This window comes from Garra rufa, chromosome 10, assembly GCF_049309525.1.
Source record: "Garra rufa chromosome 10, GarRuf1.0, whole genome shotgun sequence".
NCBI classification, from domain to species: domain Eukaryota; kingdom Metazoa; phylum Chordata; class Actinopteri; order Cypriniformes; family Cyprinidae; genus Garra; species Garra rufa.
In genome coordinates, this window is record NC_133370.1 from 47484229 (window position 1) to 47505348 (window position 21120).

Here is a 21120-nt window from a genome sequence, read left to right on the forward strand (position 1 = left end):
GAATCGGCAGTGGCCAAAAAGGATTTACAAATGATTTTTTAACTGATCCCTTAGCTGTAAACTCAGAGATCAGTAGGAAATTCAGCAGTGGTTGTTGAGAGAAGTCAATATTTTGAATTTGGACGCCAATAAATAACAAACTAGCCTCTATATATGTTGACATTTCATTTTGTCCCCATAGGAAACAATTGCCAAGCACATAAACTGCAAAAAAGCTTTTCTTACTTAGATTTTTTGTCTTGTTTCTAGCCAAAATATCTACAAATTCTTAAATCAAGGATTTAAAATTATTTTCTTGTTTTCAGAAAAGTCAGCTAAAAATTAGGTGAGTTTTTGCTTAGAACAAGCTAAATAATTTGCCAGAGGGGTAAGCAAAAAAAATCTTATTTCAAACAAAAAACAAGATTATTTTTCTCCCATTGATGGACTTAGCTTTTTTCAAGCAAAAACACACTTAATTTTGACTTGTAATAATATAACCTTTACTCATCTAGAAAATCCTTCTTGATTTAAGAATGTTTTGATATTTTGGCTGGAAACAAGACAAAAAATCTAAGTAAGAAAAGCATTTTTTGCAGTCTAACAGTCCGAATAGGGCTTTACGCATTTTTTGAAACTTGAAAATGTAAGTTGCATGGACAAAAATAATTAGAGAATATTAAAAACACCTTAATTCATGTTCTGAAGTTAAACTACAGTTTTTGGGAACAACATGAAAGTAAAATGATCATTCAGCGTCTTCAATAATGTTTTGTGAAGTATAACTGTTTGTATGCAATGTAAGTCAGATTGTGTTAACACTGCAAAAAATGCTTTTCTTAGTTTTTTGTCTTGTTTCTTCTGAAATCAAGGAGGATTTTCTAGACAAGTAAAAATTATTTTCTTGTTTTCAGACAAATCAACTAAAAATGAAGTGAGTTTTTGCTTAGAACAAGCTAAACAATTTGCCAGTGGAGTAAGCAAAAAAATCTTATTTCAAACAGAAAACTTACTCTATTGTTTCAAGCAAAAACTAAGAAAAACAAAAAATCTAAGTAAGAAAAGCATTTTTTACAGTCTAACAGTCCGAATAGGGCTTTATACATTTTTTGAAATTTGAAAATGTTAGTTGCATGGACAAAAATAATTAGAGAATATTAAAAACACCTTAATTCATGTTCTAAAGTTGAACTACGGTTTAAAAAGTATGAAAGTAAAATGATCATTCAGTGTCAAATGAATGATCAATAATGTTTTGCAAACATTGTTTATATTTGTTATGTCAGATTGTGTTTATAATTGTGAACGGATGAATATCAGACCACATTTTATGATTAAGCAATGCACTGTATTAAAGATTAATTTTTCATTGTCAGTACGCAATATGATAGAGTCAGCACTTTTGTTTGGGCATGGAGTATGCCAATGTTGGCAATGGTCAAATATCGTCTGATAGTCACCTGGCCGATATATCAGTCTCTACAGATCATGCACTGCAAAAAATGCTAATACTTACTAGATGTTTTGTCTTGTTTCCAGCCAAAAAAATTCTTAAACCAAGAAGGATTTTCTAGATGAGTAAAAATTATTTTCTTGTTTTCAGAAAAAACAAGTCCAAATTTAGTGAGTTTTTGAGTTTTTTAGGAAAAGCTAAATAATAAAAAAAATTATTCTGGTTGTTTTAAGCAAAAACAAACTTAATTTAGACTTTCTGAAAACAAGACAATAATTTTTACTCGTCTAGAAAATCCTTCTTGATTTAAGAATCTTTAGATATTTTGGCTGGAAACAAGACAAAAATACTAAGTAAGAAAAGCATTTTTTGCAGAGTGCAATTGGTGGTGATGTTACTGTGTTTGATCGTACCTGCAGCAGCACAAGTCTTCGGGAGCACTCCTGTACGCCGTTCTCCTTGATAGGCACGTGGAGGTTCTGAATCAAGCCCGACTCCGCCGTCTCCACTTTGCGTCTGAGAGCACTCAGATCTGACATCAGACTCACATTCAGCCCTGAGCTCACCAGCTTCCCGTTGGTCACCACCGGCTTCGTTTCAGGCCCCGACTGCTTCCCATCTGTCTCCACCCTCACCACTTCTGTTCTTACTCCATTCTCTCCTAGAAGACAAACCAAACAATAACACAAAAGTTAGGTTGGTTCCTTTGTAAAGCTACAGTAAATGAATGAAGCTCTACAGTAAATCAGGGATGGACAGCAGAGTTTAGCCTTAATCTCTAATCAAACATCCTTCCTGTAATTTGTAAGTGTTTAGGAATGCAGTAATAGTAATAGTAATAGTTTTAGTACCTAATAATATTGACTTTTATTTATTTTACTATCAACGAGATACTGTATTACAATACATTTTTATTTTGATGTATTTTCCATTTCATTTAAATTTTAGGTCTTGTTTTATTAGTTATGTTGTGTGCTTTTTACATACACTACTGTTTGGGAGTTTAGAATTTTTTTTATGTTTTTTTGTCTCTTATGCTCATCAAAGTTGCATTTATTTGATCAATATAAATATAGAAAAAAACAGTAATATTATGACATATTGCAATTTAAAATAATGGTTTACAATTTTAATATACTCTAAAACATCATTTATTTCTGTGATGCAAAGCTGAATTTTTAGCATCATTACTCCAGTTTTCAGCATCATATTACTCCTCAGAAATATTCTAATTTTTAATATTTTCAATATTGGATTTTTTTTTTTGCTGTTTTTTTAATGTTTTTGGAACTTGTGATACTTTTTTCAGGATTCTTTGATGAAAAAAGTAAAAAAGAACAGAATTTATTTTAAAAAATAACATTTTGTGAAAATATGCACTACTGTTCAAAAGTTTGGAATTATTATTTTTTTAATGTTTTTTAAAGAAGTCTCTTAAGCTCATCAAAATTGCATTTATTTGATTAAAAATATTTAAAAAACTAAAATATTATGACATATTATTGCAATTTAAAATAATGGTTTACTATTTTAATATACTTTAAAACATAATTTATTTCTGTGATACAAACCTGAATTTTCAGCATCATTACTCCAGTCTTCAGCGTCACATGACCCTTCAGAAATCATTCTAATATGCTGATTTATTTTTAATAGGAAAAAGTTTTTGCTGTTTTATATATTTTTTTGGAACCTGTAATACTTTTTTCAGGATTCTTCAATGAAAAAATTAAAAAGAACAGCATTTATTTAAAAATAATATTTTGTGAAAATATACACTACTGTTCAAAAGTTTGGGATTAGAAATATTTTTAAATTTATTTTAAAGAAGTCTATTATGCACATCAAAGCTGCATTTATTTGATCAAATATATATATATATATAAAAAAAACAGTAATATTATTGCAATTTAAAATAATAGTTAACTATTTTAATATACTTTAAAACATAATTTATTCCCGTGATGCAAAGCTGAATTTTTTAGCATCATTACTCCAGTCTTCATTGTCGCATGATCCTTCAGAAATCATTCTAATATGCTGATTTATTATCAATATTGAAAAAAGTCTTTGCTGTTTTATATTTTTGGAATAAATTAGAATGATTTCTAAAGAATCGTGTGACACTGAAGACGGATGATGAAAATTCATCTTTGCATCACATAAATAAATTATATTTTACAGTATATTAAAAATAGAAAACTGTTATTTTAAATTGCAATAATATTTCACAAGATTCCTGTTTTTTATATTTTTGATCAAGTAATGTTTTACTTTAATTCAGTTACTTTTCATTTTATTTCAAGTAATGAAAAAGTTTTTTAATGGTTAAAATGGCATCTACCTTCAGCTTATTTCAGTAGACTGACATTTGTACAGAAAATAGGCATTTTAATTGTCTCAGAGACTCATTGCATTATTTTTTCTAATCATATCTTGATGGTAAACCAGAGATGAGCTCTTCTACAAATATTAATCAATGAAGTACCTCTGCAAACATTACACCAGTTTGATCTTCCATGCCAAAACAACTTCCATGCCTAATTATACTCATGCATATCAATTGTAAAATGTAACTGGATGCTGTGTGCGAGTGTCTTACTATAGTTGGGCAGCTGGATCACCAGCTGGTCATAATGGGATTGAGCTCCTGTGTAATGCATCTCCATCTTTCTCTTTTCATCATCACTAAACATCTCAGAGCCGAGACTGTTGCGCATAAACTCCTGGTAGTGGAGCTCCAGGTTCTTAATGATGTTGCGATACTCTTCGGGACGCATTTGTGACAGCTAAAACCGACAAGAGATAAGAAGGAAAAAATGAGATTGAGACAATGTAAAACATAAGTTTAAAGCATTAAAAGACTGATTTGATCAAATCATACCATTGAGAGTGTGAGGGAGTTGATGTACTGAATGTCCTTCATGCAGTACTTCCAGGAGATCATACTCTTGATGTTGATGTACAGCTTACTCCAGATGGACATGATGGCTTCATAGTACTGCTCGTTCCTGTTGAGCAATCAGTAAATCAGTGCACGTCTTGACTATGACACTATCGGTTGCTCTATAATCGGTGTGCATGTGTGTTTTTGCCGTACTTGTTTGCCAGACTGATGCTCAGAGGGTTTGGTGGTGGGATGATCAGACACACTGATGGGATGAGCATTTCCAGTCCTCCAGGTCCAGTCACGTGCCACTTACTGCGCTGAGAGTTGTCCTTCAGGATACCTTCATTCCCTTTCATAATGCCCTTCTGTAACAGCCAAACTGTGTTTCAGTGTTTCATATTGTTTTGTAGAAATACATACAGACTATGCTTGCATACTGCACTGCACAAAATGCTTTTCTTACTTAGATTTTTTTGTTTTGTTTTATAAATCAAGAAGGATTTTCTAGAGGTGTAAAAATTATTTTCTTGTTTTCAGAAAAACAAGTCAAAATTAAGTGTGTTTTTGCTTGAAACAAGCAAAATAATCTGCCAATGGGGTAAGAAAAATAATCTTGTTTTCTGTTAAATAAGATTTTTTTGCTTACCCCATTGGCAAATTATTTAGCTTGTTCTAAGCAAAAACTCACCTAATTTCGACTTGTTTTTTCTGAAAACAAGAAAATAATCTTTCTTGATTTAAGACAAAAAATCTAAGTAAGAAAAATATGTTTTGCAGTGTGCTTCTGGAAAAATTAGGTCTAGCTTTAAATTACATTTGAAACCACTAACTTTTGGGTTAAATTGAAAAATACATTAATCACTGATAAGTGCTTAATTCAGACAAAATTGCATTTACAATTGAGGAATATAACAAAGACATTCATCCTAACATGAGAAGTGGTAACAACACAAACTTCAAACATCGTCTAGACCCAAATGTGACCATGGACCACAAAACCAGTCATACTTTATCATTTATACATCACCTGAAAGCTGAAAAAATAAGCTTGAAACATTGATGGTTTGTTAGGATAAGACAATATTTGGCTGAGATACAACTGCAATCTAATGGTGCAAAAAAATCGAAATATTGAGAAAATCACATTTAAAGTACATAGCAATGCATATTACTAATCAAAAATTAAGTTTTGATATATTTACAATAGGAAATATAGAAAATATCTTCATGGAACATGATCTTTACTTTTGGCATAAAAGAAAAATCGATAATTTTGACCCATACAATGTATTTTTGCCTATTTTAGACACAAATTAACTCCCTAAAAATTGAGGTAGTGACAACCACGTTATGTTTTAAATACACAATGGTTGTGTTAAAGAAGTAGATCATCCCAAAAATTGCAATTCTGTCATCATTTACTCATCCTCTGGTCATTTCAAATCCATTAGACTTTGGTTAATCCTCAAACACAAATTAAGATAATTTCATTTCAAGTCTAAAAAGTTTATGGTTTCCATTGAAATTCTGGTAACCAAAACTTAGATGATCCGAAAAGGTCATAAGTGGATTGTAAATTGAATCGAGAGGTTTAATGCAAGTCCTATGACGAGATGTGATCACTTTATACGACGAACAGATTTAATTTATGCTTTTTAAACACGCATACAGGGCCTAAAACTAACACTCCTCTTTTTGGACCTAAAAAGTGTTTCTAAATCACCCAAAATGTCTGGGATTTGGCTTTTGCTTTCTACAGTCACCATTCATTGTGTGCGTTTTTGTATTAAAGCCTTGCATGGGACTGTTTTCTTAATCCTGCTCCCCCACACATAATATTGAATATAATTTTTGCGCATTAGGGAGTCGTTGTCAATATGCAGAGTATTGCTTTTTAAACTGTTGCAGCGGGTTGATTTTCTCCCGTGGGTTAAAGGTTTGAAATATTGCATAAATTACATTTGACTGAAATGCTTGTATTGAAACATTTTGCATTCCACCTATGATGAAACTGTGGTAGATATAAGTTTTGTGAAGGAAGACCACTGTGGTAGGAAAATGCATTTATGATTAACCTGCATAATGGTGACTGTACAATATGTAGTTTAGTTATGGAAATGACCTATTTTGAGTTTTGATATGATAAACATTCTAAAAACATGCAAACGGCAGGAAGCTCAAAGTTTTAAGGGACAAAAAAGAAACTTAAAAACATTATTAAACACTGATTAATAAATCAACAAATCTATTTTTTTGTAAGTAAAGTAAAGAAAAAATGAAAAACATCGTAAATAGGTTAAGTTCTTGTAGTAATAACTGCCTGTTTTTGCAAAAAGAGTTTTATGGCCGATAAAAAAAAAATTTTGGCCAGTAAATTTGATCACGTCACAGTCCATTGGCAGGTGTAACAAAAAGTTAGTTTTAGGCCCTGACCACATACATAGAGTGCATCATATATAGAAAACACAGAAGCTTATTTACCATGTGATGTGCTCTATGTACAATATGAGTGCCGATTACTGTTTAGATTTCATTTAGGCTTTTATTTACATCATATAAAGCCATCATATCTATTCTTAAGACTTAAATTAAACTTATTTGATTCTTATTTAATTTACTTTTTGATTAGTAATATGCATTGCTAAGAACTTCATTTAGACAACTTTAAAGGCGATTTAAAGGCTTTAAGGGGATTTTCTCAATACTTCAGATTCCAGATTTTAAAATAGTTGCATCTCAGCCAAATATTTTCCTATCCTAACAAACCATACATCAATACTAAGCTTATTTATTCAGATGATGTATAAATCTCCCTTATGACTGGTTTTGTGGTCCAGGGTCACATTTCTTAATTTGTGTTTTAAGGATTCACCAAAGTCTTAAAAGTTTTGGAACAATGTGAGGGTGAGGTAAAATGCTGGGTCAACTGTCCTTTTAACAAAGTCAGTGTTTGGGACTGACAATCATGATTAATAACAGATGTGACTTTTCAACTGTCCTCCTACTTCTTAAAGTACTTGGTACTCTCTTTGGTGCCTGAGAAATCACTTCCTGACAATGCCAAATTAAAATTGTTTTACAGTGTATTACAGTATTTTACATGCCACATTGTATTACTAAAGTTTAAAAATTTACTGGCAAAGTGGCTGTTAATATGTGGCGTCTAGTGTAAACAGCTCTGCTGATTATGATGCCATCATAAATCTACATTGTAGTGTCACATTAATATGAGTGGTCACACGGTCACATATTTGTAAGTCATATTTGTAATTTATTAATGTATTTTTTTTTTACTTTAGAGTCATTGTGTAACTTAAAAGTGAAGCTTGTTGTGCATGAAAGACATCTATTCATTCATATGTTTAGAAAATACATACAGTTCTCAGTTTTCAATCCTAGCTGTACACAGAAAAAAGGGGCCAGAATTGTATCTTTTGGGGTACAACAGCTTGTCACTGAAGCAGTATCCTTAAAAGGACATATTTGTACCTTTTTTTACCCCTAATAGGTAAAAAAAAATGTTCCCTATTAGAGGTGAAAAGGGTAGAAAGTTCTTTTAAGGGTACCAAAAATACAATTTTACAATTCACAGTATGTCGTTCCACAAGAACTGTTATTATTTACGTGTGGAGCGTCTCAAACTCCATCTCTGCATGTTGTTTGGTCTATTATAACGTTTATCTTGGAACACAATGTGTGCCATTTCATCAGATTTGTAAGTGTTCATCGTGATTTCAAAATAAAAGTTTAAACTGTCTGCGTTTTTTTTCCATGTAATATTTATTCATGTCCGCGGGTTGAAGCGACACGTAATGTACATTAGCTCTATTGTTTATAATACATTATGCATTCCATATGATTTATTGCTTTTAATTTTTTATTGGAACTACTTATTATTAACTCATTGCTACTATATGTGACCCTGGACCACAAAACCAGTCATAAGGTTAAATTTTACAAAACTGAGATATATACATCATATGAAAGCTCAATAAATAAGCTTTCTATTGATGTATAGTTTGTTAGGATAGGACAATATTTGGCCGAGATACATCTATTGGAAAATCTGAAATCTAAGGGTGCAAAAAATCTAAATATTGAGAAAATCACCTTTAAAATTGTCCAAATTAAGTTCTTAGCAATGCATATTACTAATCAAAAATTACATTTTGATAGGTTTACAGTAGGAATTTTACAAAAAATCTTCATGTAACATGATCTTTACTTAATTTCCTAATGATTTTTAACATAAAATAAAAATCAAAAATTTTGACCCATGCAATGTATTTTTGGCTATTGCTACAAATATACCCCAGCGACTTAAGACTGGTTTTGTGGTCCAGAGTCACATATATGTATTTTAACTCATTTTAAAGGCTATTGTTCACTTACATCTATTTTATTACCACACAAAAATTATTATAATTATAGGGCTCTATGAAATCCATATAATTTTCTAATTATTTTTTTTCCATTAGAATTTTTTAATGGTTAAATTATTGTTTTAAATCAAAAAGTCTGTCTAATTAATTGAGTTTTACAGTTTTATTTTAACCAAATTCCTTTCCATTACTTTTCTGCATTCCATGAAATGGTTTCATTAAATTTTAATAATCAAAAGCATCTTCAATTAATTGATTTTAATAAAAATGAAATGTTCTTAAGTAAAGCTGTTGATTTTTGGTGGGAAATTAGTCGTTTAGAATAATCGATTAATCAATAGATCAGTCGATAGATTAATTAATATAAAAATAGTTGTTAGTGGCACCCCCAAACAATTTTGATCCTTGATGCTTGGGAAATCACTGTAAGTCCTTCTGAATAACACTTGACTACATACAGATTTTCAAATATTACAAAGAACAAAAAGAGGACATTAGTGTGGATGTGAGAGCGACTGACCTGGTCTTGTTTGAAGTCACACAGAGCTTTGACTATGACCTGCCCGCTGCCCTTCTCCTCTGGGTTACGAGGCTTCAGACACACGATGCTCTTGGACTTGCTGACCAGCGTCTGTACCTGCCTCTTACTCTCCATGATCCTCTCTTTCTCTTTCTACACACACACAAGCACACAAATATTTACAAAATGATGAAAAATGGGAAGATTTTGTGTGCTCACGGTGATTTGCATAGTGCAATCAAATCATGTTGACATAGAAAATGACATTATAGAACATCATATGTTATATATTTGCTGATGTAGATGTATGACTCTAGGGGTGTTTGATTTTGAGATCGTTTGATCAGACGTGGCAGTCTTACCTCCAGGTTTTTGAGCATTTCTGTCAGAGTCTCCAGAGGTGTGTTCTTGTCACAGGCGAAATTCTTACGGATGCCCTCATGGTCTTTCTGCAGTCTGGTGTATGTCTCATTGGCCTCCTTGAAGAACTACAAAGCCAAAAAAGAGAAATTTTGAATAAAAGAATGGTTGCTCTTTTCCATGCAATTACAATAAAAAAAGGAAATGGGGATTTCAGCTTTCAGAAACAAAATCAACATATACTATAAGTGTTATAATAGTAATTCATACACCTTTTTATGTATAGAACAAGTCTAAATTTAATGCATTATTCATTGTACTTTTAAAGACTAAATCAATCATTTGTCTATTAAAAGACATCTGTTCTCCTCTTCGTTTATGCTTTTTAAGAATTGTTTATTCTTGCTTACAACAAAACACATGATTATCTAAATGCTTTAAATACATCTAAACACTTAAGCACGTGCCAGGGTTATTTTAGCATAAAAACACTTATAATAGCATATCAAATTTTATTACTTAAAATAAATAAATTCTAAAAACATAGTTAATATCAACTGCAGCATTTCTTATTTTATTTGGTTTGAGTTGATGCACAACAATAACTAAAACTGAAAGAGAATTAATATTATAATTGATACGTTTATATGAAATAAAATTATTATATGTGACCCTGGACCCCAAAACCAGTCATAAAAGTTTTTTTTTTTTTTTTTTCGTAATTGAGATTTACTGAATATATAAGCTGTCCATTGATGTGTGGTTTGTTAGGATATGACAATATTTGTCTGAGATCTGTAAATCTGTAATAAAAAAATTGAGAAAATCTCCTTTAAATTTGTCCAAATTAAGTTTGAATAAGTTTTAATATATTTACGGTAGGAAATGTACAAAATATCTTTGTGGAACATGATCTCTACTTAATATCCTAATGATTTTTGGCATAACAGAAAAATCGATAATTTTGTTGGCTGTTGCTACTTAAGACTGGTTTGTGGTCTAGGGTTACATATACATTAACAAATTACAAAAAAACACAACACAATGACTAAAACTTTAACTAAAATTAAAATGAAGCCAAAAAGTATTTTTCTTAAAAAAAAAAAATCTTTTTTTATATTCTAAATAGCATAGCATCTCAATGATACTTCTCAGACTTTTTACCTGCGACAAACAATTATATTTTAAAAAAACTATTTATGACTCACTTCCTCTTGCTTAGAACAACACAATGCATTTATATCATTACCTCAATATATACACACACACATATATATCTATATATGTGACCCTGGAGCACAAAACCAGTCTTAAGTCGCTGGGGTATATTTGTAGCAATAGCCAAAAATACATTGCATGGGTCAAAATTATTGATTTTTCTTTTATGTCAAAAATCATTAGGAAATTAAGTAAAGATCATGTTCCAGGAAGATTTTTTGTACAATTCCTACTGTAAACCTATCAAAATGTAATTTTTGATTAGTAATATGCATTGCTAAGAACTTAATTTGGACAACTTTAAAGGTGATTTTCTGAGTATTTTGATTTTTTGCATCCTTAGATTTCAGATTTTCAAATAGATGTATCTCGGCCAAATATTGTCCTATCCTAACAAACTATACATCAATAGAAAGCTTATTTATTGAGCTTTCATATGATGTATATATCTCAGTTTTGTAAAATTTAACCTTATGACTGGTTTTGTGGTCCAGGGTCACATATATGTATCGTATACATATCATCAGATCCCTCAGCAGTAGCCCTTAGCTATGAATTGTTTTCATTTTAAAGCAAAGACGCTTTATATACAACAAACTTCTAAAGTCTTACTTGGCTGTAAGTAGCGTTCTCCTTCAGGTGAACATGGATGCACTTGGTGATCTGCAGTAACCAGCTCCATTGGGTTTGCAGTGTGTCCATATAAGCCTGAAAGAACCAGAGAAAAGTTCTTATTAGTGATGTGCAGAATTCCTTGACCAAATTCTATAACCAGTTGTATCAATCAGTTGCTCAATAAATAAATACATAATACAACAATGTAAACTAGGTTTGAGTCTGTACATTAACAGCTTTAAGCTTTTATTATTTACCAGCCAAAAAGAGATATTACTCATATCCACAGCATGAATGAGACAAGTCTTCACCGATTTTGTTATTGTTCAAGGTTGATCAGGAAGGTGTTTCCTCACCTCTATCTTGTCAGATGCTGGGTGTTGGTTCTTCAGGAGGTTGTCCACCTTTGCCTTCAGTTTATTCAGCTCTTTCTCTTTCTCTTCCAGATCACTCATCAGTCTCTGAAAGGAAGGATGTATTTTATAGGCCAAAATCCTCAGGCATTTACTTGACAGGAAATAACTGTCTAGCATAGTCGAGACTAGCTTTTGTTCATTGTCTTAATTTCATTTTCATTTCTAATTTCATGTTTTTATTATGTTTGCCCATGTGCACACTAAAGTTTTATTTCATCAGTGCATGCCTTAAAATTAAATTTAGCAACTAATTTCCACCTGATCTGCTTCTTTATGATATAATTTTGCTCTAAATTGTGTAAAAAAGCTTTTACTTTAAAATTGGTATATTTATTCTACACATATTATTGGATCTCATGACAAATTGCTTGTGATTTTCCTCATTTGTAAAAGTCGCTTTATGTACAGGGTTCAGGCAGATATTGTAAAATGAAATTCCAGGACTTTCAAAGACTTTTCAAGCATTTACTTTTCTGACATTAACTAAAAAAAAAAGCAAAAAAGGTATGATGTTTTTTGAATTGCGTGAATTTTGCATGAAAAGATATGTGCTTATTAAAACTCAAATTCAAGTACTTGAAGCACTTTAAGCACCTTGTACGAACCCTGTATGTAACACCTTACGATAAGGTTTGCATTAAGGTTTGTGGTAGTTTTAAATAAATGCTATTAAAGATTATCAGTTCATTAGAGTCAATTGACATTGTATCATTAAAGCATGCATTTACTGTAAAATATGGATTGTGAAAATATGCATTTGTGATCATTTGCATTGGTGTATAATATTTTCTAATGATGGTGCAAATCTCCTTACCGAGTAGCTTTCTTGTTTTTGTGGGATGTAGTTGTCGATGTTTTTATCGCCCCAGTCAAACACCAGCTCCTCTTCCTCTCTGTCATTGACCCACATGATGCCTTTGGAGATCTCCTCGATGATGTTCTGCAAATCCCGCAGCTGACCCACACGTGCATGGGACATTTTCTACACAAAGATCAGAATATGCAAATCTATTCATTTTTGCCAACAATAGGTGAAGGATGCAAGTGCGCAAATGCAAATGGTGGCTTCTTTAAAGCTCAAATATTTGAGAGTACTGATTAAACATTTACAGTCTAAAATGATCACTACATAATATTCCCATTTGTCTTATTATATAGTTTTAATGACTCTACCATGACTTCAAAATGTGGTAAATAGGAACAATTAAAAATTTTGACCATCGAGTTTAAAGTGAACTCTGGTCAAAGTGTAGAAACATCTCAAAGATGATAAAGAGAAATGGGAGATGTTTTAATAGCTGACCTGTAAATTGTCCCATTCTTGGTCCAAAGCGTGGAGTCCAGCCTTTTCTCTGCTCTGCATCTGAAGCAGAAAGAATCTGTCAGTACATGTTTATCATACTTACAATGAAATGTATTATAAAGCAACACTTGAAACAAATAAACCAACTTATGTGAAATTTAAGACCTAAACCTTTAATGCAAACACACATTATATTGCATACATAAATGTAATATTTATTGTGTTTAATGTAAAGAAAACTGAATTTCAAATGTACAAAGAGAACAAAATATCCCCACAAAAGTACCACATCACCAAGATTTTTGGTGGTGTAAACAATTTATTCTGAAGCAATATTTTCATCAGTGTTTTTACAGATTTTACATACTTACATGCATATTTTTATTTACCTTTATAAAGGCCATTTTTTTTTTACTTTTGAAATGTATGCATCACCATTCAAGTAAAATTATTACAATTTATTAATAGATTCTATAGGGCTGTTACCAGTCAGATTAAAAAAATTTACACTGCAACATTAAACTACAATACATGATGTTATGAGATTCATGTTTTAAACACATTTATGAATATACAAATACGAAATGTTGTGGGGAAAATACATACATTTAAGCATACTAAATTACCAGTAGGTGGTGGTACGTCCCTTAATGAGTAAGTCATTGAGTCGTTCATTCAACTGATTCGTTCTAAACTCTGAATTATTTAGTAGCAAAACACCACCGAGTGTTGCTTGGAGAATGTGCTATGCTTCTGCTTTAATCCTTGTTTGGAACTAGTTTTGTTAGTGAAATAGAACAAAACTCTATAAAACAAAATCTCTCCAATGATTGTAAACAGTCATTAGGTCTGTCAGACTGAGGATATTTTAGCGGTAATGTGACCAAAAATATTCAAGACGCACTGAATCTGAATTTAAGACATTTTAAGACTTTTTAATAACCCGCGGATACCCTGTATTATAAAACAACACTTGAAGCGGTTATTGTGAATTATTTTAAATGTCATTCCACTTTAGTAACATTTAAATTAAAATTTCAAAATTTGAATTTGAATTCAAATTTCAAAATTCGAATTTGAATTCAAATTTTAGTTGAATGCATTCTTTAAAATGTATTCTCAGTTCTGTTCTAAATTGTAAACAAGCCTATGTTTGCATTAGCATAAGCATGTGTGCTCGCAACTCGTTTTGGCAAGCTCTATTAAACCACATACCAGTTCATCCCGTGCTCTTTCCACTTCCTGGCTTCTCTGGATTGAACTGTGGAACTTGTTGTGATTGAGAATTTGTTGGCTGATGGTCTCTGTATCTTCACCGAAGGGTGCGGTCTCAATGAGTCTCTGCAAAACAAAAACACACAAACCCATTTAGACATGTGCCACAAACTCAACCAACTGATTTACAGTCTTCTGGAGAGTCACCACATTGTAATCATCATCTGTATTTGAAATGCTGTCACATTTCATATGAATACATGGTCAAAACAGCAGATTAAGGTATATTCGGGAAAGCAGGGTTTGTTACATTATTTTCTGTTTCAAAAACTCAGGGTATGTGATAAACCACAGCAACTGTGAACTGAATCCGTTCCAGTGGGTGTGACAGTGCAATATGATTATAAAGCACTGTTGTGACACCGCAATGACAATTTAATTTCACCTCATAAATCTTAAACTCCACACCTTCTCATCTTTCACTTTTTTGTTTTGCATCTTTTATATACAATTTTATTCTTATAATAACAAATGCAATGCATTTACAAGTCACTAATATCTGTCAATTGTTACAAAGATTATTATTTGTGACCCTGGATCACAAAACAAGCCTTAAGTAGTACAGAAAGTATGAAAATACATTGTATGTTAAAAGTTATCAATTTTTCAAAGTTATTAAGTGAGGATCATGTTTCATGAAGATATTTCGTAAGTTTTTACTGTAAATATATAAAAACTACATTTTTGATTAGTAATATGCATTTCTAAGAACTTCATTTGGACAATTTTAAAAGCAATTTTCACAATATTAAAATTTTTTGCACCTCAAATATTGTCTTATCCTAACAAACCATACATCAATGGAAAGCTTATTTATTCGGATTTCAGATATATATCTCAATTTTGGACCCATATGACTGGTTTTGTGGTCCAGGATCACATTTTGATTTTTAGGTTTCATGCAAATCCCAATTTGCATACTATTGGTCTTAAATATTAATCGAAATACAAATCAGTGTCCTAAATCATAGTATGTTGAGATGAGTATCCCAAAAATATATATTTCCAGTGAAGTGCATATCTATGCACATTATATGAGTAAATCTTGACCACAATTTATTTGACTTCAAATCTGAATTTGGTTCAGAACTACAAACGTGAATAAAAACTGACTTTGAGCATTTTAAAGACACAATCATGACCTTTTAATATGTCTCAAAATTTGCTTACACACCCTATCCACTTTTTCTTCACAAAAAGAATACTTTTTAGAGTAGGGCACAGTATAAGGATAACATAAGTTTCTGTTGTTGTAATATTCACTTCCTGTGTTTCTTCCTGTTGTTCACTCTATCCCCTAGTTAGAGTTTATCTTCACCTAAGTCTAGTAATGCTTTAGTATTATCTTGTATATATATAGCCTTCCTTTTCCTAAGCTTATTGTCAGCTACTGTTCTTCACGTTTCCATTTCCATGGTTTCCTCATGCATTCCTCTATTCCTGGTTTGTACTCTTACTTCAATAAGAGCTGTAGTTAGATGCACGTTTCTCTTTGCAGCACTGCGACAACACATATAAAACACATCTGAACTACTGTAGCAAAAGTACAGATGTGAACAGTGTTTTCTTACTTTTTTTAAGTAACTAGTAAAGTAATGCATTACTTTTTCATTTACAAGAAAATTTCTGAGTTATCACTGCAAAAAATGCTTTTCTTACTTAGATTCTCTGTCTTGTTTCCAGACAAAATTTCTACAAATTCTTGAATCAGGAAGGGTTTTCTAGACAAGTAAAAATTGTTGTCTTGTTTTTAGTAAAAACAAGTAAAAATTAAGTGAGTTTTTGCTTAAAACAAGCAAAATAATCTGCCAATGGGGTAAGACAAAAAAAATCTTATTTCAAGCAGACAACTAGATTATTTTTCTTACCCCATTGGCAGATTATTTTGCTTGTTCTAAGCAAAAACTCACCTAATTTTGACTTGTTTTTACTAAAAACAAGACAATAATTTTTACTTGTCTAGAAAATTCTTCCTGATTCAAGAATTTTTAGATATTTTGGCTGGAAACAAGACAAAAAATCTAAGTAAGAAAAGCATTTTTTGCAGTGTACTTTTTCAAAAAAGTAGCAGCACACTGCAAAAAATGCTTTTCTTACTTAGATTTTTTGTCTTGTTTCCAGCCAAAATACCTAAAAAATCTAATAAAGTAAAAATTATTATCTTGTTTTTAGTAAAAACAAGTCAAAATTAAGTGGATTTTTGCTTAAAACAAGCAAAATAATCTGCCAATGGGGTAAAAAAAAAATCTTATTTCAAGCAGACAACTAGATTATTTTTCTTACCCCATTGGCAGATTATTTTGCTTGTTTTAAGCAAAAATCCACTTAATTTTGACTTGTTTTTACTAAAAACAAGACACAATTTTTTATTTGTCTAGAAAATCCTTCCTGATTCAAGAATTTTTAGATATTTTGGCTGGAAACAAGACAAAAAATCTTATTTCAAGCAGACAACTAGATTATTTTTCTTACCCCATTGGCAGATTATTTTGCTTGTTTTAAGCAAAAATCCACTTAATTTTGACTTGTTTTTACTAAAAACAAGACACAATTTTTTATTTGTCTAGAAAATCCTTCCTGATTCAAGAATTTTTAGATATTTTGGCTGGAAACAAGACAAAAAATCTAAGTAAGAAAAGCATTTTTTGCAGTGCAGTTACTTGTTTTGTTACCTTTATGTATTTAATCCCATTTTATTAACCAATGTCTTTGCTGCTGACCTTTGTTGATCTAATTCAAGTAAAATTTACTTTAGATTAACTAAAATTTGTGCTTCATTTTTCTCATTAAAGAGTGTTGAACTTCCTTTTACTACTGTACTATCTGTACAAATGCGAATATAAGGAAATTACTTTCACTTTTTGGTGTGAAAGGGCTTTTACATTTGCTTAAAATCGAACCTTTTAATTTCTAAACAAACAAGCAAGCCCTACCCAGATTTAAAAAGTAACTCAGAAGTGATGCAATGCATTACTTTCCATAAAAAGTAACTAAGTAACGTAATATTGTAATGCGTTACTTTTAAAATTAACTTTCCCCAACAGTGGATGTGAATATAAATCAAAATGAAACAAAACCACATTTCTAAAACTAATAATATCCAATGTTTGTTGTAATCTATATTTGAGAAATCCATCACTTCTGTAATTCTGTTTGGTGACACTTGAAAGCTCACCGTTAAATCACAATTTAACAGTGTTAGTCTCAACTTGTGTCTGAGTGCATGTAGATGTTTGAACAAAAGTTAATCATTACTGTGATTTACAGCCTCTAGGTGGCAGTGCTTAATCATTACCCGCCAGCCTTTGACGAAAGTGTTTCTTTCACACTGATCCCAGATCAGTTTCGTGGCTTCTTATATAACGTCTAGGAATTCAGATTTGGGTCCACAGGAGGGCCGCACTGTTGTTTTGGTGTCTGTAGAGTTATTTGAAGTATTTGTCCTGACAGAGCTCAGCGCGGATAAGAAAAAAGCCACTCTGAAGCCGTCACACCCCAGTCACTCTCACTGCTTTTGTCTTGGTTTCTTTTGCTCCAGCCACTCCCTGTTTTTTCCTCCCTCCTTCCTGCTCGGGTTAAACAATGTGTGCTCTGTCTAACCTGTGATGAACTGTGTGTGTGTGTGTGTGTGTGTGTGTGTGTGTGTGTGTGTGTGTGTGTGTGTGTCATAGGTAGGCGATAAGTGTGCAATTTTGTTTGCAGTATATGGTTACTAAGAAATAAAAAACAAATAAAGAAGCAAAGAACCTGAGTGGGCCTGACCAAACAACACTGACTTAACAGTGGAGTGAATTTGAAGAGGAACTTTCTGTTTGTCCAGTCAAAGGAAGTGGCCAAGTGAAAAAAAATTTCAATGACAATGCTAGCATTCAGCCACGTCTAAATTCAGTCAATCTGCACAGCAAAAAAAAAAAAAAAAATCTTTTCTTACTTAGATTTTTTTAGTCTTGTTTCCAGCCAAAAAATATAAAAATTCTTAAATCAAGAAGGATTTTCTAGACGAGTAAAAATTATTGTGTTGTGTTCAGAAAAAAAAAACCCAGTCAAAATTAAGTGCATTTTTGCTTGAAATAAGTTAAATAATCTGCCAATGGGGTAAGAAAAATAATCTTGTTTTCTGTTTGAAATAATATATTTTTGCTTACCCCATTGGCAGATTATTTTGCTTGTATTAAGCAAAAACTTGCTTGATTTTGACTTGTTTTTTTTTCTGAAACCAAGACAATAATTTATACTTGTCTTGAAAATCTTTCCGATTTAAGAATTTTTAGATAGGAAGAAAAAGTAAGAAAATGCAGTGAATATGTTCTCTTAATCTAGATGTAAACACATGATGAGTTGTACTAGCAGCATTTCAAAGTTTGAAAACACTGCAAAAAATGCTTTTCTTACTTAGATTTTTTGTCTTGTTTCCAGCCAAAACATCTAAAAAATCTTGAATCAGGAAGGATTTTCTAGACAAGTAAAAATATTATCTTGTTTTTAGCAAAAACAAGTCAAAATTAAGTGAGTTTTTGCTTAAAACAAGCAAAATAATCTGCCAATGGGGTAAGAAAAATGGGGTAAAAAAATCTTATTTCAAGCAGACAGCTTGATTATTTTTCTTACCCCATTGGCAGATTATTTAGCTTGTTTTAAGCAAAAACTCACCTAATTTTGACTTGTTTTTACTAAAAACAAGACACAAATTTTTACTTGTCTAGAAAATCCTTCCTGATTCAAGAATTTTTAGATATTCTGGCTGGTAACAAGACAAAAAATCTAAGTAAGAAAAGCAGTTTTTTCAGGGAATACAACTTCCAACTTTTCTCCAGCACTTTTTAATTTTAGCCTAAAACAGGCTTGAACAAATATGCTCCGAAAAACTAGAACATGGAGGCCAAAAAAAAAATAGAAGACTGATGTTCTTTGTTACTATTTTTGTCATGTTTTCCAGTGCAAATGTCTGAAGATTGTTAAATCAAGATATGTTTATGACATAATATAAATCTAATTTTCTGTGGAATTTTAATTATGATTAAAACAAGAGCAAATATCTGCCAATGTAATTAAACGGGTTAATTAAAACAAGGTTTCATACCGCCCTGCCGCAAACATTGTTACCTTATTTTTATATATATATATATATTTTTTTTTAAGACTTAATTTGCTTTTGCATCTCAAGTAACAATGTCTAGATTTAAGCAAGTCTATTTTTATGTTAGAAAACAAATATACTGAGGTCGACGTTTATTTTTTGCAATGCATGCAACATATATGACGCCGCAACTTGATGAGTTTATGACCCTTTAAGGCTTTAATTTGTGGAATGGCGAATTGAGACCTTCAAAAACCCTTGCGTTTTCTAACACACATTTGCGTTAAAGTAAAAGTGCTCAAATGGGTGGGTGAAGTGGGAGTGTCGCAGAAACACCGGGTGTGTCGCCTACTATAGGTGTGGACGCCATACAACTCCACACTTGCACAAGTAATAACAAGTTGCTGTCTAATACAGGGAGTCTGATCCACTCCTATCTCTGTTTTTTTTTTTTTGGAAATGCGTCAGGTCTCAGTGGGCCCGGATGTCAGATAAGCCTGAATCTTATTACACTCATAGGCACTGAACCAGCCTGGACATGAGGAGGAGGCTGAGGTGTGAGAGTAAATTCCAGTGAGGTGCTGTCATTATGGGCTGTACGGTCTGTAAACCTTGCACATGTCTTTCAACAGAGTGAGAACTCACAATCTTCTCAACTCACTGCTATTTTCCAGACAAACTGGCCAACAAATCTGCTTTGGCAGTTCAGCTCTATGGGTTGAGCCAAAGATTGAACACAGGGAATGATTTCACACTTACATTAGAAGTTTATCAGGCAAATATAAAATAGATGAAGACAGAAGAGCATAACTTGTATTTTCCTGGAATTTCCCTTTAGTCTAAATTAAGTCGTAGTTCACCCAAAAATAAACACTGCAAAAAACGCTTTTCTTACTTAGATTTTTTTGTCTTGTTTCCAGACAAAATATCTAAAAATTCTTAAATCAAGAAGGATTTTCTAGACGAGTAAAAACTATTGTCATGTTTTCAGAAAAAAGAAGTTAAAATTAAGTGCGTTTTTGCTTGAAACAAGCAAAATAATCTGCCAATGGGGTAAAATAAATGATATAGTTTTCTGCTTGAAATAAGATTATTTTTCTTAGATTGGCAGATTATTTTGCTTAAGCAAAAACTCACTTAATTTGAACTTATTTTTTCTGAAAACAAGACAATTTTTAGTTGTCTAGAAAATCCTTCTCGATTCAAGAATTTTTTGATATTTTGGCTGGAAACAAGACAAAAAAAGTAAGAAAAGCATTTTTGCAGTGTAGCTTTTTTTGTTTGCCCCCATGTTCTAGTTTTTCGGCGCAAAGATGTTCAAGCCTTTTTTAGGCTAAAATTAAAAAGTAATGGAGAAAAGTTGGAAGTTGTATTTTCAAACTTTGAAAAGCTGCTAATATAACTCATTGTGTGTTTCCTGGACATTTACATTAAGAGAACATATTCACTGCAAAAAATGCTTTTCTTACTTTTTCTTCTTATCTAAAACTTCTTAAATCAAGGATTATCTAGACGAGTAAAAGTCAAAATTAAGTGAGTTTTTGCTTAGAACATGCAAAAAAAATCTTATTTCAAACAGAAAACAAGATTATTTTTCTTACCCCATTGGCAGATTATTTTACTTGTTTCAAG

General features: G+C 31.6%; 1 protein-coding gene across 2 annotated transcripts in view; it reads right to left on the reverse strand.

Annotated features, from left to right (window-relative positions):
- LOC141344955 (desmoplakin-A-like) overlaps window positions 1-21120 on the reverse strand; it is a 36839-nt gene that overhangs the window by 10979 nt on the left and 4740 nt on the right. For both annotated transcript variants that reach the window (XM_073849858.1, XM_073849857.1), the window contains exons 5-15: window positions 14352-14477; window positions 13137-13196; window positions 12648-12815; window positions 11774-11878; window positions 11415-11510; window positions 9587-9712; window positions 9225-9377; window positions 4533-4687; window positions 4317-4443; window positions 4035-4221; window positions 1846-2093 (exon numbers count right to left, since the gene is read on the reverse strand). In XM_073849858.1, coding sequence (XP_073705959.1) covers window positions 1846-2093; window positions 4035-4221; window positions 4317-4443; window positions 4533-4687; window positions 9225-9377; window positions 9587-9712; window positions 11415-11510; window positions 11774-11878; window positions 12648-12815; window positions 13137-13196; window positions 14352-14477 — 1551 coding nt within the window. The remainder of the gene's footprint in view (window positions 1-1845; window positions 2094-4034; window positions 4222-4316; window positions 4444-4532; window positions 4688-9224; window positions 9378-9586; window positions 9713-11414; window positions 11511-11773; window positions 11879-12647; window positions 12816-13136; window positions 13197-14351; window positions 14478-21120) is intronic.